This window comes from Oikopleura dioica, chromosome 1 (genome assembly GCF_907165135.1).
Source record: "Oikopleura dioica chromosome 1, OKI2018_I68_1.0, whole genome shotgun sequence".
NCBI classification, from domain to species: domain Eukaryota; kingdom Metazoa; phylum Chordata; class Appendicularia; order Copelata; family Oikopleuridae; genus Oikopleura; species Oikopleura dioica.
This window is the reverse complement of record NC_137291.1, coordinates 12,288,096-12,312,146: the sequence shown is the minus strand read 5'-3', so window position 1 is coordinate 12,312,146 and position 24,051 is coordinate 12,288,096. Positions and strand designations below refer to the sequence as shown.

The 24,051-nt window shown below is 41.3% G+C and overlaps 9 protein-coding genes across 10 annotated transcripts in view; all 9 read right to left on the bottom strand.

The window, feature by feature from the left end:
* Positions 1-31: 31 nt before the first annotated feature.
* Positions 32-5,487, bottom strand: LOC145711124 (uncharacterized). Of its 2 annotated transcripts, none has more exons than XM_081788853.1 (14): positions 5,350-5,487; positions 4,496-4,738; positions 4,360-4,451; positions 4,123-4,311; positions 3,838-4,074; positions 3,662-3,761; positions 3,429-3,567; positions 3,322-3,384; positions 3,181-3,276; positions 2,915-3,135; positions 2,034-2,325; positions 1,392-1,990; positions 1,166-1,293; positions 32-815 (listed from the first exon to the last, which is right to left on the bottom strand). In XM_081788853.1, the coding sequence occupies exons 1-14, from the start codon at positions 5,434-5,436 to the stop codon at positions 734-736; spliced, it is 2,568 nt and encodes an 855-aa protein (XP_081644979.1). In that variant the 5' UTR covers positions 5,437-5,487; the 3' UTR covers positions 32-733. The 2 variants fall into 2 exon arrangements, with proteins under 2 accessions (XP_081644979.1, XP_081644978.1); XM_081788852.1 differs by having other exon boundaries at positions 34-815; positions 4,496-4,741.
* Positions 5,488-5,825: 338 nt separating this feature from the next.
* Positions 5,826-7,567, bottom strand: LOC145702191 (lipoprotein lipase-like). The gene is made up of 6 exons (XM_081779405.1): positions 7,257-7,567; positions 6,904-7,210; positions 6,625-6,854; positions 6,367-6,578; positions 5,997-6,322; positions 5,826-5,943 (listed from the first exon to the last, which is right to left on the bottom strand). Exons 1-6 carry the CDS (start codon positions 7,414-7,416, stop codon positions 5,826-5,828), a joined length of 1,353 nt encoding a protein of 450 aa, XP_081635531.1. The 5' UTR covers positions 7,417-7,567.
* A 239-nt stretch (positions 7,568-7,806) lies between these two features.
* Positions 7,807-9,808, bottom strand: LOC145711126 (uncharacterized). Its single transcript, XM_081788856.1, has 7 exons — positions 9,522-9,808; positions 9,033-9,481; positions 8,906-8,988; positions 8,766-8,865; positions 8,491-8,725; positions 8,295-8,450; positions 7,807-8,246 (listed from the first exon to the last, which is right to left on the bottom strand). The coding sequence occupies exons 1-7, from the start codon at positions 9,702-9,704 to the stop codon at positions 8,202-8,204; spliced, it is 1,251 nt and encodes a 416-aa protein (XP_081644982.1). The 5' UTR covers positions 9,705-9,808; the 3' UTR covers positions 7,807-8,201.
* A 59-nt stretch (positions 9,809-9,867) lies between these two features.
* On the bottom strand, positions 9,868-10,879 carry LOC145702154 (AP2-associated protein kinase 1-like). The gene is made up of 3 exons (XM_081779365.1): positions 10,764-10,879; positions 10,602-10,722; positions 9,868-10,557 (listed from the first exon to the last, which is right to left on the bottom strand). Exons 1-3 carry the CDS (start codon positions 10,808-10,810, stop codon positions 9,868-9,870), a joined length of 858 nt encoding a protein of 285 aa, XP_081635491.1. The 5' UTR covers positions 10,811-10,879.
* Positions 10,880-10,893: 14 nt separating this feature from the next.
* Positions 10,894-15,347, bottom strand: LOC145711125 (cytospin-A-like). The gene is made up of 15 exons (XM_081788855.1): positions 15,226-15,347; positions 14,916-15,182; positions 14,614-14,735; positions 14,213-14,440; positions 13,657-13,729; positions 13,319-13,397; positions 13,072-13,141; positions 12,845-13,030; positions 12,632-12,799; positions 12,379-12,591; positions 12,141-12,334; positions 11,881-12,095; positions 11,571-11,800; positions 11,336-11,522; positions 10,894-11,288 (listed from the first exon to the last, which is right to left on the bottom strand). The coding sequence occupies exons 1-15, from the start codon at positions 15,329-15,331 to the stop codon at positions 11,158-11,160; spliced, it is 2,469 nt and encodes an 822-aa protein (XP_081644981.1). The 5' UTR covers positions 15,332-15,347; the 3' UTR covers positions 10,894-11,157.
* A 7-nt stretch (positions 15,348-15,354) lies between these two features.
* Positions 15,355-16,500, bottom strand: LOC145711127 (large ribosomal subunit protein uL22m-like). Its single transcript, XM_081788857.1, has 5 exons — positions 16,376-16,500; positions 16,081-16,254; positions 15,738-15,813; positions 15,551-15,681; positions 15,355-15,509 (listed from the first exon to the last, which is right to left on the bottom strand). The coding sequence occupies exons 1-5, from the start codon at positions 16,489-16,491 to the stop codon at positions 15,371-15,373; spliced, it is 636 nt and encodes a 211-aa protein (XP_081644983.1). The 5' UTR covers positions 16,492-16,500; the 3' UTR covers positions 15,355-15,370.
* A 34-nt stretch (positions 16,501-16,534) lies between these two features.
* Positions 16,535-19,125, bottom strand: LOC145695289 (polycomb protein suz12-like). The gene is made up of 4 exons (XM_081772293.1): positions 18,664-19,125; positions 17,101-18,151; positions 16,839-17,058; positions 16,535-16,798 (listed from the first exon to the last, which is right to left on the bottom strand). Exons 1-4 carry the CDS (start codon positions 19,122-19,124, stop codon positions 16,659-16,661), a joined length of 1,872 nt encoding a protein of 623 aa, XP_081628419.1. The 5' UTR covers position 19,125; the 3' UTR covers positions 16,535-16,658.
* Positions 19,126-19,158: 33 nt separating this feature from the next.
* Positions 19,159-22,195, bottom strand: LOC145695287 (rho guanine nucleotide exchange factor 7-like). Its single transcript, XM_081772291.1, has 11 exons — positions 21,665-22,195; positions 21,404-21,623; positions 21,206-21,360; positions 20,992-21,162; positions 20,641-20,949; positions 20,498-20,597; positions 20,279-20,412; positions 20,032-20,183; positions 19,873-19,989; positions 19,728-19,829; positions 19,159-19,637 (listed from the first exon to the last, which is right to left on the bottom strand). Exons 1-11 carry the CDS (start codon positions 22,184-22,186, stop codon positions 19,601-19,603), a joined length of 2,019 nt encoding a protein of 672 aa, XP_081628417.1. The 5' UTR covers positions 22,187-22,195; the 3' UTR covers positions 19,159-19,600.
* Positions 22,196-22,228: 33 nt separating this feature from the next.
* Positions 22,229-24,051, bottom strand: part of LOC145712200 (solute carrier family 68 member 1-like) — a 2,441-nt gene continuing 618 nt past the window's right edge. The window contains exons 3-6 of the mRNA XM_081789885.1: positions 23,714-24,001; positions 23,533-23,668; positions 22,530-22,933; positions 22,229-22,480 (exon numbers count right to left, since the gene is read on the bottom strand). Of these exons, the coding sequence (XP_081646011.1) occupies positions 22,403-22,480; positions 22,530-22,933; positions 23,533-23,668; positions 23,714-24,001 (906 nt within the window). The 3' untranslated portion in view covers positions 22,229-22,402. The remainder of the gene's footprint in view (positions 22,481-22,529; positions 22,934-23,532; positions 23,669-23,713; positions 24,002-24,051) is intronic.

The following is a 24,051-nucleotide window of genomic DNA, read 5'->3' as shown; positions in this document are numbered from 1 at the left end:
GAGTTTTACTGTAAAAAGGCACGATTGATATTATTTATCTTTATACAGGTATTTTTTACTCTTTTGTACGAAAGTAGTAGTGGGAGGGTAACTGGCAGTTTGATAGAGTGAAACGCACAATTTCTGCGATGATTTTTTAAAACGATCTATAGATTTTCGCAATCATTCTCGTATTTTGACAGGGTTGATTTTTCTTGTAATAAAGACCTCTCGACCTTTTCAAACAGGAGTCGTCATTACAGCGCAAATATTTGGAAGGGAATTAAACGGAGGGTTCTTTTTATAACGGCCTTTTTCGGTACTTATCCTTTTATTCGCTATTTGGAACAAATAAAAGATCATGCTTCAAAAGGGCGTAGTATTTATTGAACTGATAGAAAACTGTGACAAGTAGCAAAAAAGGAGCATGTGTTGTTTCAATTTTGTGGGACTGATAACCCAGTAAACGGGTAATATAGCGTGTCAATTGGGGCCAGGGCCCGATATTTTCCACTCAATAAAACTTCTCTTGATTCCTGTCAGATTGAAGATTTTCTGACAGTTTTCACGAGCCATGGGCTCAATCAATGAATTAGGAAGATTGAATCGAGTCAGGAGGAAAAATGTGTGTTAGTTAAAAAAGGCAGGATAGATGCTAAAAAAAATTTTTGACGGAATAGATTTGAAAGGAATAAACTAAATTAGAACTACTTGCTTTTGGTGGTGTGGAAAAAGGCTTCATGAGAACTCTCTTTTAACTTTTATCTTTCTTCTTTTTCTTCTTCGGTATCAAAATATTGACTTTTTCTTCTTTCGGTGTCTCTTCAATAGGTGCTCTAAAAGCAGAAAAAATCAGTAATTTGCGGGGGCCAATAATGCTCACGCATTTTTGCGCGCCACATTTGAATTCCCCATGGGGGCGCCATAGAGGTGGGGCCAAGTTATAAGCCACTTGGGAAAGAAAAAAAGGGGGAAGCGAAAGGGGACGGGTTCTGGCAGCTGTTGAGTCATGCGTTAATTAGACGCCGCCTTTGATCCGCTAAAACGGTCAGCGCGTCTTTTATCTTCGCATGAATTTCGAAGCGAATTATAAAATAAGCCATTTTTTCTCACCCTCCCGAGCCCCTGAAAGCTTGTAAAAGCAATTAGACTGGAAAAAACGAACGTGTAATATTATCAGACTTACGGAGGATTTGAATCGCTATCGATAACAATTGGCGCTACTGGCTCTTTTTGAGGAGCTTCGTCATTATTTTTTGGGTCTTCGAAGTTCAACTGTCTTCGCGCTGGCGATACTTTTCGCTTCTCACCGAGCTACAAAGGACTTTAGCGATTTTGTATGATGCTCGAGTTTTTGTATTCATAATCCAGCTGAGTGAAAAGTGAGATCACACTTTTTGCCTCGATCTAACCTTGTTATTCTCCTGTTCATCGTCGAAATTTCCTCCACAAGGAATGCTGTCGTGTTCTTCTGGATCTTCGAGCTCTTCCTCGTCTTCATCCGAGTCTTCGTCGCCGAGGGATTCTTCGTCATCTTCATCATCTTCGACATTATCGAGATCGTCATCGTCTTCGTCTACCTCAGAAACGGCTTCTGGTTGTTCGACTTCTTGTTCATCTTCCGTGTCTGGAATTTCCTCGGATTCATGACCCTCGGAATCACCTTCGCCATCGCTGCTCAGGATTTCAATGACTTCTCCTTGAATTTCTCCGCCATCTTCTTCCACTTCCTGCTCCTCTTCATGTTCAGAATCTTCGTTTTCCATGAATTCCTCAACCTCTTCGGATTCGGAAGCTTCAGGTTCTATTCCAGGAGCAATAGTAATCTTGCCGTCTTTGAGGATCATATTCAAGTCGCATACATCCAAATATGTTGTAGCGCGAGCGCATGAAACAGAAGCACCAGAAGGATGTGCCCAAATTTTCCTCCTCATTCGAGTTTTCTCGGGACTCTCAGTGCAGAAGAGCTGATCCTCAGATTTCTGAGTTTTTTCTACTTCCATTGCATCGTCTAGTTTCATGATAAAAATTGCTGTCAAAATTACAAAACTTACCTTCAGGAGCAGCATACTCTTCCTCACGCTTCAACAGCTGTTCTTTGACTTCGTCGAAGTCGCTCCAGTTTCTCATGGCAGAATTGTCCCACATAGGATTCTCTAGCTCAACAAAGTCCTCTTCGTCTGAGGGGAACTGGTCTTCAAGTTCTACCAGATCCTCCTCTTCATCTTCGTCAAGTTCGACGTTTTCGATGTCACACTCTTCCTCTGATGATGCAATTTCATTCCAAATTCCATCAAGAGAGCCGATTTCATTGTCGGAATAGTCTCTCAGAGGATCTGGTGAGCCCTAAAGCAAAAATGCATAAGTTGTTTTTTGGAGATTCAATTGGTGTTTATGTTGATAGAAGAAACAATGCATGTAACAAGCAGCTGAGGGGCTTGAGAATAATGGTGGTGCAAGAGCAACGACGCCCGGAGCTTTTTGGTGGATTGACCGGGCCTTGGAACAAGCGTTTATCCACCACCCACGACCACACACCTGCCAAGTTGCGCCAAAAACCGTGAAAATGCAGCGGCCAACCGATAACTCAGACGTAAGCGGATCAGCACTTGTATGGACATGATATCGGAAGCGGGCGAGTTACTGTGCGGAAACTCCTAATCCGATGGGACTAAATCCGGTTTCCAACAGCTTGCAAAACACATTTTTAACATGGGAAATCGTTGCGAAAGCGGTTTATAAGAAAGAGGACTTTCGAAAATTTCTAAAATCGAAAAACGTTGCTAAAAAAGAATCCCCTTATTAGCTCTTGAGTAAATATGAACTTGGTAATCACCACGTAATCAGTTGATTACAAAAATAGGTCAAATTTCATGGAAATTTGTTTCCCCTGCTTTTGACCTTGTTACTTGTTACGCTCAAATTATAAGCTCACCTCGCGCAAACAAATGACCTCTTCCCAGTCGAATTCTTTGGTCTTTTGATCATAGCTCATATTTTCAAGTTGCGGCTTGTCATCATCTTCCTCATCGGAATAGATCGGTCCCTCGGTAAAGGCAATCAGCTTGCGAAGACGCCGTTTTCGCATTTTCTGGAATCTTTCTTCGCGTTCTTGGAGTTCCTTTTCAGTAAGTTTGGGTCGCCTATCTTCCGGATCTAAAAATAGCAGTGGACCATCAAAGCTAATGATGAGGATCTTACCATCCGGATCACAAGCGGCGTTTTCTTCATCGTCGCTGAGGTAACCGTGCGGAACGAAAAAGCCGTCCTGGTCGTCTTCATCCATTTCTTCCTCGTCTAAATAAAGTCTTATCAGAAAGTAAACAAAAATGGTTGACCAACCTGACATTTTTTCATTCCCGGATTCGACGTCTTCGCCTTCCGGTTCTTCTTCCCAATCTTCACCTAAAATCACGATGGTCAGATGAGATTTTCTTGTGATTGCTTACCTGAGTCGTATTCGTAATCTAAATTTGGGTCCAAAGCGAGTGGCCGTCTTGGATTGATCTCGGTTGATGTACTTCTGTTTGTTCCGTAAAAAGGCGGCCGATAATCCGTGTGAAAATTGAAATATTTGAACCGCGCGCCCTACCAAAAGCGTGTAAATATTAAACCAACCGGCCGTCTTTCCGGTACTCGGTTTTCGATTTTCCGGAAAGAGGAAGTGACCGCTGCGGCTTACCTCTTTGAGCGCCTGTTCCAGCTCTGGATTGATTAAGAAACACTCATCGTCGGTCTTTTTTCGCCGCTCTCGTTTTGGACGCCTCCGAAATGGCCGGTTTCTATGATACTAATGAGCATTGAATTGAGAATAATAGCCTTTGAAATGGAGAATCGAACTTGAGAAACTGTACTCACTTGAGCTCATGAAAGTATTTTGATTCTTCGCAAGAAAAGCCCTTTTCGCGTAATAATTTGAGAAACTTTTCAAAGTCGTCTTCTTCTGATTCACTCCACTGTCGATAAATAACTGGGCAAAGGAACTGCTCCTTGTGAGCGACAAATGGCGTCCAGCGCGGTTCATCTTCGATTTTTTCAATTTTTGTGGAAAGCCGTTTTTTCGAAAAGCTTTGAAAAAACTTGGCTCTTTGTTGCCTGAAATCACAATTTAGGATAATCGAACACCTCAGCAAATAGACAGACCTTGCTTTTTCCTCCCTCTCTTCAATGAGAAGGCGCTCTTTTTCTTTTTCCTCTAGTCTCCGTTTTTCTAAATCTTCTTTTTTCCTCTTTGCTTCGTCTTTTTCTTTTTGCTTCTTTTCTCGCTCTTCGCGAGCTTGTTTCTCTTTTTCTTCTTTTTCAAGACGTATTTTCTCTCTTTCCGCTGCTTTTCTACAAAATATCATTTCATAAAAAAGTATGAAAGCACAGAATTTCTACCTTTGTTTTTCTTCATTTTCAAGGCGTTTCTTTTCTGCTCGCTCTTGATCAGCAAGCTCTTTTGCCTTGCGTTTTTCTTCTTTTTCGCGCTCCTGAGAAGATTGAACTCAAGTTAGAAGCTAGAAGAAGAACCAACCTTTTCCGCTTTTTTCTTCGCTAGCTCTTCTGCTTTGCGTTTTCTTTGCTCTTCTTTTTCTTTTTTCTCCTTTTCCATTTCTGCCTTGGTCCTCCTCGGCTTCCTGGCCGGGCTATTTTTTGGCTTTTCATCGAGACTGGTTTTCGAAGATATGCTTAGCTCTGACTGAGTTTTGCTCTTGATGGAAGTTGGATTTATATTTGCGTCGTCATCTATGCTGATCACGGCTTCGGGGGTCTGGTTCTCCTTAAGAGTAATTCACGTCCGTTTTCCGCAAATATTTAATTTCACTGAAGCAAACACGCCCTTCTATTGTCTGAAAAATATCAGGGAACGCTATAAAAACCAATTGAATTCGAACTTCCGAGTGAAACTAAAGGAAGTCGTCTTCTAAAACCGCTCGCGGCTTTGAGATAAAATTCTCAAAAAAATTTTTTTGCAAATAAAATTTATGCTACTTTTAGCATTTTATGCAATTATTAAGCTGCGGCTTTCTGCGATAGTATTCCCTCTAAAACGAATTTTGGGCGAAGAAACATTCTCGAATGGAACGCGGACTTTTTATTTTTCGTGTGCTAGAAAATTTGACAAACCTCTAGATGAAGTTGGTCAATTTCCATCTCTAAATCCTCCAATTTGACCATATTTAGCAAAACAAAAGCTATTCTAGCGAGAAATTCGAAAACTTTACTGTCTTCTAGGAAAAAAATACTCTGAAAAAGTGTATAAAATTGTCTATTCATGTCTGAAGTTGCAATTCGCAATAACAGGGCATGTGGAGTGACCAAGTTCCAGAAAATTTATTTAAACTTGGGCTTAGTCTCGTAGACTGTCGCCGCGTCTAGAAATTTTACCTTTTCACCTTCGACCACTGATCCCTCCTCCGCCGCCTTCTCCTTTATTGGTGGTGGACTGTTTATTCGAGTTTCCGATTCATTCATGCCAGTTTAACAATTTCTAATATAAATCTTTTCAATATCAGAGAATTTCCAGTTACTGTCAGGCTATTATTTATTTTGTATAATTTTTAAGGTAATACAGTGGCTATATGCTCAATAATGAAAGAATATTGCAGTAGGCTATCGAATAAATCGCGCACTAATTTCTAGTGTAGCTAGATAGTACGGTTTCATTTTATTTCTTTGGTCTGAAGATCATCGGTTCATTTTTCTTTCTTGACTGTCTCTTGAGCTTCCCTCGGTAGGGATTGGGCTCGATGGTGAAAATTTTAATTTGCCGAATTGGAATTGAAACCGAGATTGTTGGCTTCGATTCTGATTGCGAATCAATGAGCGAAATCTCGATACGCTCCAGTGGGAAGATTTGTGCATCACACGGGATCGGCCGAACGAATGAAAATGTCTTCCTTCTTGAACCTGTTATCGCAGGGAGAAGGGTTGAGTCTGTGAGGGTACGAGTGCTGTTTGAAAAAGAGAAGAGTTTGAGCTCTAAGAAGAGATGAACGACTTTAATCCAAGAGTCTGAAATCAACGAAGAGAACCTTTTGGGGAGGTCTTCTTCTACAAAATCAATGGTCAGACTTGTTTTTATCTCTTTTCCTATTTTTCCAGCTCTTAACTTCTTATCTCCATGAATATTTGATTCACGCTTTCCGAATGTTCGAAATTCAAATGCAGCTGATCTGGCACACTTATTCTTCACTTCCTCAGTTGTCTGGTAAAACATCTTGCCATCTTTGTGATTCCCAAACGGTCGATAATTGTACCCTGCAAATGAGCACTTTCGTTGACCGCAACTCTTGCATTTTCCGGCAATAAAATCCTCGGAGGAACCGCAGCGAATCGCATAAGTAGGCCTTTGAACTGACTGAAGTTCGCGTTGACTAAACACTCGAAAATCTCTGAAATTACCTGGACGAAATAATCGCAAACGCTAAAGTGATCACAAAGTTCTTGTTTTGAAACTGTCTTCAGTTTTTTGCATCGGGGTTGATCCTCCCCTCCGTTGACATAGAAATCGGCGTGCCCATGCTGCCCAGGAAGACCAGCGTTAGAATACAGTCGACTCTTTGTATCTGTGTGGTAGACATCAACCAACTCGGCATTATGAGAATCTATCATCACTTGAAAATAAGATGAGACTACTTGTCAACTCTCTAGGTAACTCACAAGCGCCAGGAACTTCATCATAATATGGAGCGGCAGGATCGAGACCTGTCACACGTCCGATCTTCTTTCCAAATTCCAGCTTCAAATTATTACCGATAATTCCAGCCACATGAGCTCCAAGCGAATGCCCGAGCACGTGAATATCTTCGAGCTTTAGACCCCGATTGATAAATGCCTTGAGAAAGACAACAGTCTCTCGAGCCACTACCCACGTGTTTGACATCGCGCCCCTGTGATGAATGATTTATGGATGGCTAGGTACAGCTGAGCTACAGTTACCTGTATCCTACAGTGGCTCCTCTCCGCCAGTCAAGAATCACCACATTAATTTCATCCTCCTTTTGAAATAATGCGTTCTCCAAATCATTTTGCCATGAACCCAATTGAACAGTATCAGTTAATTTTCCATCAATCATTTCTTTAACAGGCGTATTTGCAATTTGCCAACCGTGGATAATGACTACCATTTTGTTTTTCGGATTGAACTTTTTGAAAACTTCATCTGCGGATGTCTCATTTGATAGATAGGATAAATTAGGGTCCGGCTCAATCCATGTGGAATTGAGAATGATGCCACCATTTTTTCCTGAATGACGATTCTTCGTTGATTTCAGAAAGAGAAACTAACATACCTCCCAAATTAAACCTAGAAAGCGGCTTCTTCCTCGTCGGTATGTACCCATAAACCCTCTCATACTTCTCTGGGAAGCACCCAATCACTCCATCACACTCATAATCCATCGCTGTCACCCCCAAAAGCAACATAAAGAAACCCGAAACATTCAAGCGCATTTTCAACCTCTCCTCGCTCTCGTGAAAGCTTGAAATAATGGTAGAAAGGGCGCGGGAAATGTCTGTAATCGGATTTAAATCTTCATGGCGGATCGATAAAAGGGATCAGTGCTTGTTCTAGAAGCGAGCGAGAATAACAAATCATTCTGAGAGGCTGAGCTCTAATTCTGACTCAGTACAAATATAAGCTTTTATCGTTAATTAAAGCCCTGCTTAATTAACATTTGAAAGTATATGACTGTTTGCACAAGTGTACCTTTGAACTAGGCGGTTACTTTCATGTGAAAAAACCCTTGGGTCGATTCATCTTTGTATGAAAACAAGAAAAGGAAGTCTAACAAAAATAGAGTCCAAGATGTCTTCAACCAGGATCTTGGACCCTATGAAGAGTTGAACTCAAGCTATATTTATTATAGGAAGCAAACAGGTTGATGAAAGGTAGAAGAAGAAAATTAACAATAATGAAGCAAAGGAATATGATTTTATTCAAGAAAAATGTATTGGTGAAAAGATGAAGAACAAACGACACGACATGTTCAGTATCAATATGTATAGATAAGAATTTTTCTGTTGATATTGCAGTTGTTGATGGGATACGTACTGTGTAATTAACGGGGCTTGATTAAACTTGTTTATTGATATATAATAGGCACAAGACTACTTGCAAGTTTACAGCGGCTCATTATCACAAATCTTCGATAATGAAGATATTTTCTGAAGATCAACTTCGAAAGATAGAAAAAGTTAACGCAGCTTTGAACAATAAAAATGAGAGTCAGAGATGCTCATGTCGCTGGGAATGGAGCATTATTGAAGGGATCGGCATCATTCTAAACGGCAAAAGTAGAAAAATTGATTATCGAAGAAGCTCAACTTACAGAAGATTCAAGCGGGCCGGAAAACGCGCCCATTCGGAAAGGATTCGTCTTTGAGATAGGAGGTCTACTTTGTGGAAGATTGTCACCCCAGGGGTCATTTTCTTTAATTTGTGGCGGAATAGCGGCAGCTGGAAACGGAGCCATCGAGAATGGATCCTAAAAGTCGGTCAACCAAACAAATAAGTTGAGATCTTACTTCTTCTCGATTCAGCGCTAGATTGACGGAGTCCGACAAATTCGGGCAAGTTTGGGAGCGCATTTGCCGAACTTGCGGAAAATCGTCATCAGAAGAATCAATGAGCGCGTCGGCATCTTCGGAATCCGATTTAACCGATCGCGATTCTGAAGAGTCGGAAACTGACGAAGAATCATCAGTATCTTCTGGATCTTTCACCCAGCCACCGTTTGTCTCGGGTTGAGATTCAGAAGTCCTCAAAACAGTAAAATACTGACTTGCAAATATTTAATTACCCGTTGGAATAAAGAGCTTGGTAGACTGGTCCCTTTTCGCATTTGAAGTTTGTCGGCGCATCGGACAAGTTCTTCCGTTTTTCGAGGAAAGCATCAAAAGCTGAATTCAGTTAGTAATCAAAAACATTCGTTCTCTTTACCATCATCATCTTTTTCTGAAGGTGAGTTAGCAAGCCTTACAGTTGAAACGGAGTCGATTGTCGAATCAGAAGCAAAAGATGACCTAAAATTATTAAATATTATTTGACTTTGGTTGAATACTGTTACATTTGATCAGGAATCACGGGCTGTTGAAATGCTGAAAGTCCAGTAGTAAAAGTCTGCGAGGATGCCATTTGATTTTGTCTCTGTTGCTGAAGTTGCTGACTTTGAATCTCTTGAATAGTGGATGGATCAGAGAGCACTCTTCTGTGAGTAAGATGATGATTTGTGTGGATTTCAGGCGCATTTCCTTGATGAATCTTCGGCGGAATCTTCGGAGGGGGAATTTCGGCGCGCGGCGGATTCTGGCGGAAATTCGCACTTTGCTGACTGGGATTAAATGTCGTACTTGAAGAGTTGGCGAGGCGCGAGCGATTTTCATTCCGCAAATCGAGGATTTTCTGATACTTGATTTTGATCGTTGCGGCGTCGTTTTCTAGTTTGATTCGGCGGCTATCAGTGGCAGGGAGCTGGGCATATGTGACTTTTATATCGGCCATTTGTTTTTGAAGAATCTGAATAAAAATTTAACAAAAAGAAAGCTTTTTTAGTAACCTGTAGCGCAGATTCTGCTCTATTGACCATTTCTTTCGGAGAAGGCGGTCGCTTCGGATTCGGTCGTTGTCTTGGTGCTATTGTTGCATTCGCGAAATTGCCTTGCTGATTCTGTTGATTCGACGCGTCTTTCTGTTGCCGACGCTGGTCTTCTTTGAACTGGGCGAGTTGGGTAGCGTTCATTAATGGGGAGATCGTTAAGAGGTCAATAGAAGGAGAGTTGTTTCGGTTATGGACAGGATTCTGGCGCTTTGCATGGGCGAAAACAGCTTCCGCGAGCTGCCAAATATCTTTTTTGGGTCAAAACTTTTTTTTTTTGCTAACAATAGGTTATGTGAATCTTTTATTATCCCTTTCCTGGACGTCTTTGAACATCCACAGTGAGACAAAATTGAATAATTCGATGAATTTCAACGGAAAACGGCGAATTATCGGGAACAGAGATTTCGCCAGTTTGAATAGAAAGAGTCGTAGAAAACGGAAGGTTGAAAAAGCAGAGATGATACAAGAGAACGCCCAGTGCCCAAATATCCGACTTGGGCCCGATCGGAAAGCCGGAATAAAGATCGACCATTTCTGGAGAACGATATTGAACAGTCGTGAACTTGGTGATTTCTTCTTCGACAGTACTAACACCGTTTTTGTCTGGCTCGAGGATACGACTACTTGCTGACCCAAAATCGCACAGAACATATCTACCACTATCGTGAATCAGGACATTTTCTACTTTCAAATCACGATGGGCAAAAGGAGGATTCGACTGGTGCATCTTCGCTACAGCTTCGACGACGTCACAGAAGATCTTCATCACTTCTTCCTCAGTAAATCCACTGTTGAGTCTTTTGTTCATAAAGTCCAGGACATGGCCACGAGAACAGTACTCGATAAGGACCAGGACTTCGTGCGTGCCATTTTTCAGGCAGGTTATTTTGTGCGCCATGTAACGGACTATGTTCTTGTGGCCCGTCAGTTTTCGCATGACTTGAATTTCATTTTTGCACCCAGCGAGTGTCTCTTCATCATTCACAAACATACGCTTTAACATCTGATAACAAAAAGTCTTTATTGAATTAGAAGTACCTTGAGGGCTGCTTTAGTCGACTTGGAATTCGGAATTTTAGCATTAGCGAGATAAACGATGGAAAAGCCACCCTCGGCGAGGACTGATTCGATGTGAACATTGTACGAGCCGATTTGGACGCTGATTTAATATTAACGATGATACAAAAATACTGCACTCACTTGCTGCCAACATATCCAGGCTGCGACTGCCGAAAAAACCAGCTCATTTTTCCCTGTTTGTTTAGACTATCTTGAAGAACAACTCACTTTCTTATCATCGAGCATCAGACTAAACTCATCAACTCAAGTCTTTCTGTCATTTTACCGAACGGTTGCTTTAGTTTATTGTTTTTTATCATATCCATGCGCTGCACAGAAAGAGCTTGTACAGAAAGAGAGGGTTCTAAATATAAAAAAATATGATGGAGAAAGGATGAATCTTTTAGTTTCGTGAAGAGAATTGCAGAGGTGACAAGATAGAAGTACTTTTTTTCGTTGAGATGCCCAAGGTGCAAAATGGAAGGTACAAGTGGTTAGAAGTCATTTTGACATTCTATTCTGGTCTGGTAGTCGTTTATGCAGTTGCTGGCTGGTCAGAGGTGAAGTTTTTGAAAATTTGTGAAATTAATTTCATGATCCGCTGCCAATCGGGCCGCTCGTTCACGAGGAACTCATCCACACTCGGTAGACCGCCGATTCCAAGCACTAAAATGCACGTTATTTCTTTTGTAGCTATAATGATAGTTGCCAACCTGAGCAAGCTTTCAACGCAGTCTCAACATTCTTTCTTGGGTTGTTGTCGAGCACCAGCTCCCTAAAGGGGACGTTGTGCGGCATTCTCGTGTGTAACAAGGCACAGAGGGCCAATCCATCGCCCCATGATGAGCTAAAGTTCGTCACATCGACTTCCTTGTAATTGGCAAGCTCTTCTTGACACCACTTAATTACAATTATCTTACTAAATCCAATAACAGTTTGTTTTCAAACCTTCAAAAGAGCGTTTCTCTTGGAGCAACCATATTTTCTCGAGAGATCTTGTAAAGGATCACTCGTGTTTATTGACGGATAATTGATGCTAGAATACGACTGAATCGATGGAACAGACGATGATGATGTAGTGGAGTCTTCACTACGCGCGTAGGGACGTCTTGGAGTAGCCCCATCGCTGCCAAGGCGAGAAGAAACTGTAGAAGTTCGATTTGCTTTCGTTCTCAGCTTTCATTAGGTTGAATATGGGCTCGTTAATTATCGATCCTATGACAGATAACACGCGTAAACACAAATTCAATCCGTTCCTGACTGACACGCTCTGACAGATAAACGTCTCTCGCGCTTTCGCGTCTTTCAAAGCTCAGTCTGAATTTGGCAAGACGATCGCCACTTGAGCCAGGAGAGCTGGGCACTGCAATACCGCTGCCAGTACTTCTGCCAGAGTCCTCAAGAGTTGGTTCGGGATCTTTGTTGAAGTTTTGAATGAGATTTTGAACACTTGGCGGGTCGCTTTTCACAAATCTAAATATTTCCATTCAAGATGTTTTCCTTCTTCGAATTCATTACCTATTACGTCTTGTCGACCAAGAATCCTCTGTTGAAGCCATCAGGGAGGTTGACAGTCTTCTATCAGGCTCGAAAACTTGTGGCTTTGGCGATACTGGTTCTGCTAGAACCGGGCTTCCGCGACGATCCCGTCTGAGTTGGGAAACTTCGACCGTTAGTCTCGCGTTTTCTTCCTCTAGCTTTCGATTTTTGTCCTAAATTATCTGTCAGGACGCGTCCAAAAAGAATTCGACCTAACCTGAAGCTCGCGAATTTCATTTTCCTTTGCTATTTTGGCATCCTGGGCAAGTGTAATGGCCGACGTCATGTCTTGTTGAAGGGTGTTTTTATCCTCTTCTGACTTTTCAGCTTTTCGTTTGAGCATGATCAGTTCTTTGTTGTGCTCGACAATTTGGGCATTGAGATCGTTGACTTCTTCTTGGAGCAGTTTTCGCTCGTGCTCCGCAAATTGCTTAAAACATTGAAAAATCGAAAGGGCGATTTTGGTTTACCTTCACAGCAATCTGCTGCTCGACTGCATCCTCAAGATCAATCAGCTGATTCAAAAGCTTGTCCATTTCTTGATCCTTCTTCCATCGTTCGCTGCGCAGTTCATCGATAAATTTCGAGAGCTCTTCAAGATCTTGACGATGGTCGTTGTCTTTTGCAAACATCTCCTCCTTATTTCACAGCTGACTCAAAACTGGTAATATTTTTAAAGGTACCTGAAGTGCTTGGATGGTCTCTTCTCTTTCAATGAGAATATCCTTTTCCCTCAGATACTTGAGTTTGATCGCTTCTAGCGTCGCTTCTCGATCTGCTTGATCCATTTGCATGAGATCTGCGTAGTCGCTTTGGAAGCTTTTCAACTGGCTTTCAAGCTCTTCGATTCTGTTTCTCAACTCATGTGCCTGAATTCAAACATGGTTCAACAACAAATGATGGTAACTACCTCTGGAGTTTCGTTACTTTTTATCTCAGCCATTTCCCGCTTGATTCCCTCATTCTCTTCCTCCTGGTCACTAAAAGAAATAGATCCATTACTCTGAGTCTGAGATTCCATAATGCGATGTCCAATTTCGACTTCAATTCAATTAGGGACAAAAGGAGCACATATCAATTCGCCCAAATTGCTCTGAATTGTTGGGCACACACACTCTTAGGCCTCTTCTCTGAGAAGTAGGATGGCTTTGACTTACTGAAGTTGGCGTTGAAGCCCTTGCACTGCTTTTGTTCCACCCTCCAGGACGATTGTAAGGCGCTCAGCCAGGCTCAAATCTGCAAAAGACAGATTAAAATTCGTTTTCTACGCATGTGAATAGTCACAAAAGATGAAGCTTACTTATGAGAAAAATGATAAGAAAGGAAAACTATCTCTGTCTGTTCGAGCAAACAGTTGCTCAAAAGTAGCTCTAGAAAATTAATAAACTTTAATAAACTTTAATAATTAGAGGGAAAATGATTTTGAAATGAGTCTTCCTTGATTTCAATTTTTACTACTTTTGATTGATGAACAATTAATATCAGTATGAATTACCTGGAGGAGGATGCACAAGGCTTTCATTCACTCTGTTACTGAAGTCCTGTAGTTCTCTCTTCAGATGAGCGTTCTAAATTGATGTATCGTTATTTTGCCTTTTGGTGGTTCAATATTTTGAAAAATATATTCGTCTTGTTCGCGTGATTTTCGTTAAATAAATCTCAATAATTTCTCAGGGGCGAGAAAAGAATCGATTTGCGCTAGGAAAAACGAACGATCGGGGCCTATAAGTTTGCTCGGCGTAATCCGCGCTAAGATAGAAGCAATCGCTAAATATGAGTTGTTCGCTCAGCGCGAAAAATAGCACTATTGATTCCCATTAATCTTCAACTACATAAATAATTCATAAAGAGCTCATTGTAAGATTTACTGGATCGACTCTTTGCTTCTCATGGAAAAAATACAAAACAGAACAGGGCTTACCATTTTAATTTTACAACTTTTAGTTTAACTCTTGAGAAAAATGAGCGAATTAACTGTTTTCAATGTCAGTAAGCATTGAAGATATCAACTGATAATGAATATGAGTGGCGCCGGAGAAACGAGAATTCACCTGAGTCACAACTTGGGCGACGCGATCTTGTGCCTCTTGCAGCTCGTCTTTTGTCGCATCCAATTCTTCCGCTATCGAAAGCCTCTTATCTTTGCTTGAGCTTGAGGGATTGCGCGAATTCTCTTGATCGGAGAGTGAGTCAGGGGTGGACATGCCATCTACTGGAGCGCTGCTTTTGAAGTTCTCTTTGTAGTTGATGTTTGCCATCGTTTTCGACATACTATTTCCGTTTCAAAATATTTTCAAATTCCAAAAATTGAGTCCCGAAAGCTTCAAAAATAGTCTTTGAATTTTGTTTGAGTTCAGATGTCTGTAGCACCATAAGTGCGCTATCAAGCTCAAACTTCACTCATTACGAGGCGATTTTAATGCTTGTGCAAATTCAAAACGGCCCTTGCAAGTTGGTCTTTCAGTCGCTCGTTTTCTTGTGTAATCGCTTCTTTTTGTGTAGACAGAAATTGAGCCTGTAGCTGCGCGAATTGAGTCTTGAGCTCTTCGATCGCGTCTTGTTGGCTTCGGTAAGCTTCAGTTGAAGGGGTATTCAACATTTTTAAAAATAATATTTCGAAATTTTATATTTCTACGAAAAAGCGATTTGAAATATGACTTGAACCTGTTAATATCGCCATGATAAGGTTCTGTTTGACCTTATCTCCGTGCTAAAACAGACTCGAATCTCATAAATCATTTTGATAATAATGACCCTTTCCTTCATTTCGAACCATTTCGTTATTATCTCTCCTTGGTCGCTGAGCCGTCCCTTGAGCGGGTACTTTCGAATTGGCGCCGGTCGACTTGCTGGAAGGTACCTTTCCACCACGCATGTGAGAGCTTGCAGGCGCCTTGACGACACCGGGCTTAGCTGTCTTCGCTGTCTTCTGGCCGGAAATGGGCCTCTCAGTCCTGCCACGAGAAGGTGAAGCTTCGTACAACGCTTTTATGTTCTCGCTGCTGCCGGAGTTGATGCCGCCTTGATATAATTTAGGGTTTTGTTTTTGCGTTCAAGGGCGTACCTGTTGATCCCAAATTGTTCCTGCTGCTGGTACCGCGCGCTTGGGACAATCTCGATGCTGATGAAGGCCGCGAGGCTCGATTATCGCCCCGCGAGCTCGTAGGCATTCTGAAAAACACACACTCAAAACTTATGTAACAAGTTGTTTACCAAGTAAAAGGAATCTCTTTCTCTCTATGCCCTTGAAGATAGTGATCAATGGCGTCTTCTGTTGTCAACTTTGTTCGCTCGGGTGGGGGTGGTCCTTCGCGCAAGAGCACATAAATATTTGTTAAATCGCGTTTTCTAAAATTTCTTTATGAAAAAAGTTTTTGATAAGGGCAAACCTTAAAATGGCATATCCATGTCTATACTCTCTGTTCAAGATTGTTGCCCAGCACTCAGCGATGTGGAACGTGCTTGCGCTCGGGGCCCGCTTGCTGGCAAAGTCTCTAGCTTCTCGTAAAATTTCGTACATCTGAAAAGAAAGCAAACGTTCATTTTTGGCTGATTGATGGGACGTCGCTAACTCACAATAAATCCTTCGCGCGCTTTTAAGTTGTACATCTTGTCCAGAGCATCTTGTAGCTCCAAATTGTTCACAGTCAAACTAAAAATCCAAAAGTTAGTCTTCCTTGATTTCAAAAAATCTCATTTTCAGAGAGGAAAATTCTCAATACACAAATCGTATTATTAACAACGCGAGATAATCGCGTATTCTGTGTCTGCCCTTTATCATGACAATTTAAACAACTCGTGAGGAGTTTATAGCCGCATTAGGGGCTGTAAACAACCATGTTAGCGTAGTTAACAATATGACAGAAATTTAACTGAATGTCAAGCTCAATTTCGAGCATTTATTTTCACACTAACTTACCAAGTTCTTGCCATGACTCTTTTTGAAATTGCTACTCTGCTTCTGCCCCAATAAATTTCATGAGGTCGGGGAGGCTGGCCCTCTTCTAAGGGCGGATAGATCATATTATTCTTCTTGGACCACTCGCCCATGTCGTTGTGTTGCTTTTTCTCGAGGCTGTGTAGCCATTGTTTTCTAAATGACAGACGTACAAATGAAATGAACAACGTACAATGGTCCTGTTCAGGCATTTTTATTTGATCTTCGAAAAATTCATTGGTCATAGAAAATGTTCATTTTGGAATTTTTGATTCACCTCTGATATTTCGCTTCCGGAGTAATGTTTGGCGCGAACCAATTCATCGCGTTTCCATGCCCTCGAAATTTATGGACAGCACTTGAACTCAACGTCCGCACATGTCGCCCTATCATCCTGTATCTAAGAGTACGCAAATGAACTTTTTTTCTTCGTTCGTTTTATTGTAAAAAGGGTGATAATGGGCAGTTGTGTTTAGGCCACAACTTATGGGCCATAAGTCAGGCTGTAGTTTGTCTGCAGAGAGGCAGTGTGAGTTTCTACGTTCGGAATGAACAGGATTTTATGCATCTGTTTTCTTTGAGAAATGACAGTTTCTTTTGGCCGAGTCTTCTATGATTTTCTTCAGATTTTCCTCATGTGCTTTATCTCCAGTAATATCAGGTTCTTCGTATGGAATTGATTCGTCTTTTACACATTCATCTAAAAATAGTAGAAAAAAAACAGAGAATAGTGTGATTACCCATCAAGACCATTATTTTCGGGACTTCCGAAGCTTTTAAGAGACAGTGGTCGACCAAGTTAAGGAGATGAAGCAACCAATTGCGTCGGACATTTCTTTTGTAGATGAATTTTCCATACTTTCTGGATATAGTTCTGCATGCTTCAAGAAGTTGTTGCTGGGACAATACACGAGTAACCATCAGTTGATGATTCCAAAGCTTCATGATCAATTTCTCATCCTGAATAATATTTTATTCAAAATACTTCTGATAAAAAGTAACCTCGTTGACATCTGTAAATTCATCAATTTGCTTGACCATGTGAGAGCGAACCCAGTTGAACTCGTGCGACTGATCGTCCTCACTATCGTACTCGAATTCGCACGCCCTTATCGGCAAGTTGTAGCTTGTGTGAAAGTAAAGTCTGGTATGTCCAAAAGAAGTCAACGAGCAGTCTGTGAATTCGTATTCCTTGTTGTACGTTTCGTCTGGATCCACGTGAACACCGCGCCAGACAAGCACCTTCGTTTCGCCTTTTCGAAGCGACTCAAGAGTGTTTTTCGAGTTCCCGAGGTAGCTCCGCACATATTTCGGATTCGGATAGACCTCGATGAAGACAGTTTCGAGCTCTTGCCCTTCTTTGATGGCTCGTTCTTCCGGCGATCGGAACACAAATTTATCGTGACAATTTTTCAAGTGGCACATGAGATCCTTGACGGATTTAAACACTCTAGTACGCGTTACTGGTTTTCCGTAACGGCTAGCATCGACTGGATCTGGCTTGATTTCGCAGAATTGGCACAGGGGCTGGTCATACGTTTGGGTACAGACGCGAGATTTCGACATATAATAGAGCTGGTAATGAACTCGAGTTGCGTCTTTACAAGCGGAAGGGAGGAAAGAACGCTTCAGATCGCTGCGCAAGTGACTGATCGCCTCGGTCCACGAAAGGTTGAAGCAGACATGCGGTTCCTGCGAAACGCCAAATGGAGGTAACCCTTCGAGATTTTGATCAAAAGTCTGCCACGATGCCATTTTCTTTGGCGGCGGTTTTGAGTCTTTTTCAGTTTTGATTCCCGATTCAAGCATCAGCGTATGCTCACCTTCGCGGATAGGCGGAGAAATGCCCCAGTACGCAACCCAAAGCCCATGAAGAGAATCTACAGGATGGTTGTCTATCTTTTGGCGCTTTCTTGGCGAATGATTTTTTGAATTCTTCGTAATTTCAGGAAACTGGCATTCAAACAAAACTCTGGACGCCATTTCAAGATCGGTAAGATCGATTTGTATTCCCTCGGAAAAGCTTCCTTTCTTTGGATTCAAAATTAGGACAGTCTGGATCTAGGATCGACAAGTCCCACCCGACACCCGATCGAAAACCGACGTTTTTGTCGGGTTTTTGTTGGATTCTGCCGACCCTACAAAAACCCGACGCTGAAATTTTGGCGACCCTACAAAATCGGGTATTTATAGGGTCATTTATCGGATTTTTGTAGGGTATTTTCGTCGGGTTTCTCTTCGGATCTACTCATCAGTTTGATTAAAGACAGTACCCGAAATTCTGTTAGCCAAAAATTATGTCTATTTTCCCCCATTTGGATTTATTTTACTTGATTCAACTTCAGTGTTGTGAAAACTCGACAAGAACCCGACAAAGACCCGACAAAAACCCGACAAAAACCCGAAAAATACCCTACAAAAACCCGAAAAATACCCTACGAAAATCCGATAAAAACCCGACAAAAACCCGACGAAAACCCGACAAAAACCCGATCGGAAAAATCAGACTTCGAGAAAATCCGACGAAAACCCGATCCGGATTTCGGGGGCATTTGTCGATCCTAGGTCTGGATCGTCTTGAAAATTTGCTCTTCCGTTGGTTTTCGTTTGTGAGGAGCAGTATTGCCGATGAATTTGATCTTGCACTGGACAAAGTTTTTATGTGCCCTCTCGTCGACGTTTTTTACATTATGGATGCCATTGAGAGATATCCTCATAGAATCACATGTTCGAACCGGCTGTGCGGTTAGTTTCAATTTTTCTGTTACGTCTGAGATTCGCGATTTTAGCTTTGGCTTCTTCTTGCATGGCTTGTTAATTTTTGGTTCTTTCGGTGGTTTTTTCGCTACTCTTATATCGTTGTCTCTTATATAATCAATATTTCGCAAAAGAAAGGGAGGAGCTTTATCTTGCCATCGTTCGTTGAGCACTTGATAAACTCGAATCGTTCCAGCAAAATCAGCAGCGAAGCTGGCGCGCATTCGTTCCGTCTCCTCCCGACTCTGGTCTCTTCCGATATCGTTCATCTTTTCTAAAGTTCATCGTTAGATTTTGATTGCGCAGTTGTTCGTTTTTTTATGAATTTAGGTGAAATGGGAAAACAGGCGATTTGAAGCACATGCATAAGATTTCATTTTGATAAGTCATTTTCGAGGACATGATAGCGGTTGGATAGATTCTAAGAAAATTGTACAGATAGAATAGATTTGAAATCGCGATTCTTGAATGCGAGTACGCGTGAAATAAAATTGAAAGCTTTCATTTGGTAAAGAAATGGTTCAGAAAAAGGCAAAATATCCAGCTTGCCATCTTCCAAAGAACAAAAAATGATACACAAATAAAAGGGGAGAGGAAGCTTTAAGCTGAACTTATTCAATTCATTAGCGGCATTGAATTTAAATGTAATAAAAGGGGTTTTTCACGTGAACTTGGAGCACTTGGGTGATTTTGAGTTTTATTTAGTGAAGATTTCTTAGTGAGGAAGTACTTCTTTAATTTTCATTTAATGGTCTTCAGAGTGCGAAGTGAATGCGTTTTCTTGCTTGGTTACTTCTGGTTCAAAGAATCTTAGGCTAAGATTTTGCTACTTCAACCTTCAAACTTTGAAGTCTTCAAAGTAACCCTTTCCTGGTGGAAGCTCAAGTGTATCTCTTTCATTAATCATCTCCTGTATCTTTGCTTCAAGTCGACGCCTTGTTGCCTGTTCTTCTAGTAGATTATTACGAGTCGCTCTGAAGTCTTTTTAAGAGACCTTCGATTTAAATCGTTGTTCACCTGATTGTCGCTTTTAAAACAGATCGATCTTGATCAGCAGTTTCTATCCGCTCTCTTAGCTTATCAAACTTTTCCTCAAACTCCTGACGAAGAATTGATATTTTCATTTCCATCAAGCTAGAAATTATGATTACAAGTGCACTTTAGTTAGCCAATTACTCTTCCATAGATCGATGAAACGCCTGTTGATTCGCAAGCGGTATTTGGCTCATTCTACCGGCAGCAAGAGATGGATCTGAGTTTTTCCGCCTTCTGTTTGTCGAGTTGTAAGCTTCGTAAATCCCCATCACTTCTATCGAGTGATCTCGGGGCTTAAAAACGGCTTTACTTTTCCATAATTTTTTCACAAGGAGTTAATGACCTCATTGAGGTATTATTGTATTCAAAACCGATTTATCTTTCTTACATTCTGCCGCGTCTCTCGATGATGTTCCGGCGTTCTCGATCTGAACGTCTTTGACTTTCTGTCTTTACTTCTGGCAGGACGAGGTGATGTCGCTCGATAAGGGGGAGTCGGTCGGGCGCAGAATGTTGATGAGGCTAGCAACAGATAATTAAATTGCTGCTCTTTTATTATGATGCATTATGAAAACGCAAAACAAAAGACAGCGCATTCTTCAAATACCTGTTGTGGATAAGGTTGATGAAGAAGGACAGAGTTTGATCGGTGGTGGGGAGGACTGATTGTGGTTGTATGAAGAATATTCAACTGGATTTCGTGAAGTCTAAGAAAATCATAAAATAGAGAGAATTAGATATTCAACAAACTCTGATGGGAACATGTTTAACCGGTGCCATAACTGCAAATGGACTACCAGATTTTGATCTGGGATTTCTTTTGTTATCAACGTTGAGGGTAGCACTGCTCTCAGTAGAATAGCTTGGTCTTTCTCGACTTTTTCGAGGTCCGTGCCCGTTCACTTCAGAGAAGCTCGATCGATCAGAGGGATGAAGAATTTGGGTTGTCGAAAGCGACTTTGAAATTTGAACATTGAGAGCTTCCATTGCTCCCCACCACTCATCGGTATCTTCTTTGGACTCGAAGACGAACCAGAAGTGACCTGCGTTACCAGTTGTCTGAAAATCGACATCAAGGAAGAGAACATAAAATAATCCTACCTCGACACAAGTGTCACTCTTTCGCGAAACCGCTAGTTTAACTTTTGGAATATTTGCAACGAGTACGAATCCAGACATGCGATCTGTCGCTGTGATCAAAACAATAGCTGATGAAAAGACGAGACCATAGCCGTTGAAAGCTTTGATTTCGCGACCTGCGCGAATCATTAACTAAAGGAAGAATCAGAAGGTGTTGCTAGTCGAAGGGTCTTACAGGAGTCATTAGTCTGAGAGAGCCGAGCTCATCGATAGAGTCACCAGTCCAATTTCTGATAGGCTGCTGGAGTACAGCAAGTTCGAGCTCTTTATTTTTCCTTATACTCTGGCACTTCTGGAGTAGGACTTCTTCAATTTGGTAGATTGATCGGGCTTGAAAAGGGGGCTACTTCAGAAAATTCGCTAAAAAACTTACCAAGAAGATTTCTATCCTCATCTGCTTCCCCATAATATTTCTCAAGATCTCTTAATCTCAAAGGAAAGTTTTCTAATCTCAAAAGTGGCTTCGCCCAGGATGATCTGATGGCATTGAGATCAAGGTTCTGAATGTGATGTTGCTCGCGTTGGAGGGAGTCAACTGCTGTTGGGTGGTTGATGTGATACGACTCATAAACATTTCTGTATTCTTCGAGTGTCTAATACATTTCGTTAAATCAATCCATGATGTTACTTTTACCTCATTTAGGATTCTTCCAGCGCTTGGCGACTCAGAGTCAATATCATGTTGAAATCTCTCTACAATTCGATTTTCAACTCCCCTCAGTTTATCCGAGCTCGCTTCCAACTTCGATACTGCATACGCCGTGTCTCCAAGAGCCTCCCTTACTTTGGCACAGGTTGTTCTTATCGCTTCCACATCTCTCAGATACTTCTTCGAATCTTCGATAACTTCGATATACACTTTTTTGAACCAGTCATTTTGCACCACAGCTTCTACCGGCTCTGCTCCAGAATTTCTTCCTTTTGGACTTTTTCTCAGTAAACGTAAGACCTTGTCGAGCTCTTTTTGTCCTTTGAGCGGCCTCAAGTATGCTTTTGGAATCCATCCTCTTTCATTCGAGGTGAGAATACGGGCCTCCCACCATTCTTCTTCTTCGCTGTTCAAAATCTCAACATAGTCGCCTTTGGTGAGGCTGAGCTCATCAGCATTCTGAGGCTCGTAAGCAAATTTTGCCCGAGCGTAATTATTAGCATCCATCACCTCATTCTGCAAATGTTCATTCAGTTATTTTCATCATTCGTAAAGTTTATTGAGTTTTGAACAGAATTATGAAAGAATCAGAATATATAGCCTTTAGGTTCTTGCGTAAAAATCGATATAAACAAAATGGAGAGGATGGAACTTTGAGAGATGCAAATACAGTGAATGAAAGAAAATCTTTGAGCGAATAAATAGACGGATTGATGAGTAGGTTTATATTGAGTGGATTTCTTGTTTTTGGCGGACGGATTTTATGTAACGGAGCTTGCCTCCTTTCAGATCAAATTGTTTCTGAACAAAGAGGGTTGATCCTCGTAAGTTATCAGTAAATGAAGCTTACCCAAATAAGAATTTGCAAAATCGAGCAAACCATCGGCACCCCTGTCAGTACCAAGCAATAAGACTTAAAATCTTCCTCTGTAAGGGCTTCTTCTTCTGTCCTCGCTCTGATATCATCCGAACCAGCTGCTACTGTAAGCAGCGCGGTACCGATAATTGGCGCTAGACTTTGGCCTGGCTTGGTCAAAAGCGCGGTTGATCCGAAAAAGAAAGCCGAGGCTGTCACTTTTCTGTCGTTTTCAACAAAGTCCTGGTCGATCAAATCGGCGATGACGAGATCACAAAGTCGGCAAATTCCTTCGGTGAAGATTCTGTTGGACATGATAAAGATAGCGATGAGCCAGAGCAAGTTGACGTCGGCGATGTAGACTGCGAATGCGAGGAGAAATTTGATCACCAAGAGACCTAAAGATCTTGAAGTCAACAAGGAGTACACTAAAGAGCGGGGAGCTACGACTCGCCGGGATTTTCAGGACTTGCCGGGACCTTGCATAATAAATCCCGGCGAGTCGTAGCTGGTCTAGAAATTCTGATATAAATACCCTCAATCATTCTAAAATAAAGGTTAGGATAAAAGTTTTACCAAATTTAGCTTTGCAAAACTGATGAAAGTTTACTTGAAATATTTTTCTTTATAACAGAAGACATTATTTATTGTTAAATTTTGTTTTTAACTGTGTGTTTAGTTGTTTGACAGTGAGATTTGGTTGAAGCATCGTGTAAGTTTGTATTTGTGTGATTTTTCTATTTTAATGTTAGGGTTAGGGGTTCAAAAATATTTAACTGCCAATCATATTTGTTTCGATAATATTCTATTAATAACGATCGAACAAAAACAATAATCGGCGAATTTTTCACTTTTTTACTTCCGTAGAGTTCTGTTATCTAGAGTTTCTAAAACATCAGCTACGACTCGTCGGGATTCTGCACATCTAATCCCGGCAAGTCGTAGCTCGGCCAGAAATCCCGGCGAGTCGTAGCTCTCCCCTAAAGAGTGTGCTTACCTTGGATAACATGATACGTTCCCTGCTTTTGACACAAACGTAGGAAGTAAAAGTTATTCAGATGCGGTAAAAGAAAAGAGAGGCCCATCAAAAGGGGACAGAAGTATGAGGGAAAATGATCTTTGAGCAGCAATGACTGAAAAGAATCCGTTTCTCCTAGAAAAATGAAAATTATACTTACAACAAAGAGCGGCATGAAACTTGAATTGAAGTGACAATGAAAAACTTGAATCAGGCTCATCATCACAAAATACAGAAAGTTGTGCATCGAGCACAGCTGCGACAGGTACGATAAAGCCGCGACAATAGCGGCTAAATTGAGCGAAGGCAATTTGATATTTGAAACAATTGATGGTAGAAGTTGCGAATCTTCTGAGGCGAATGATTTGGGCTCGAATTGGCGGATGAGGGTTGAAGAAATCAAAAAGAAACCAAAGCCAGATAAGACGGAAATACAGAAACAGAAAATCTAAAGGCCTTTTGATACAGATTTTAGCTGATAGCATACCTTGAAATAAT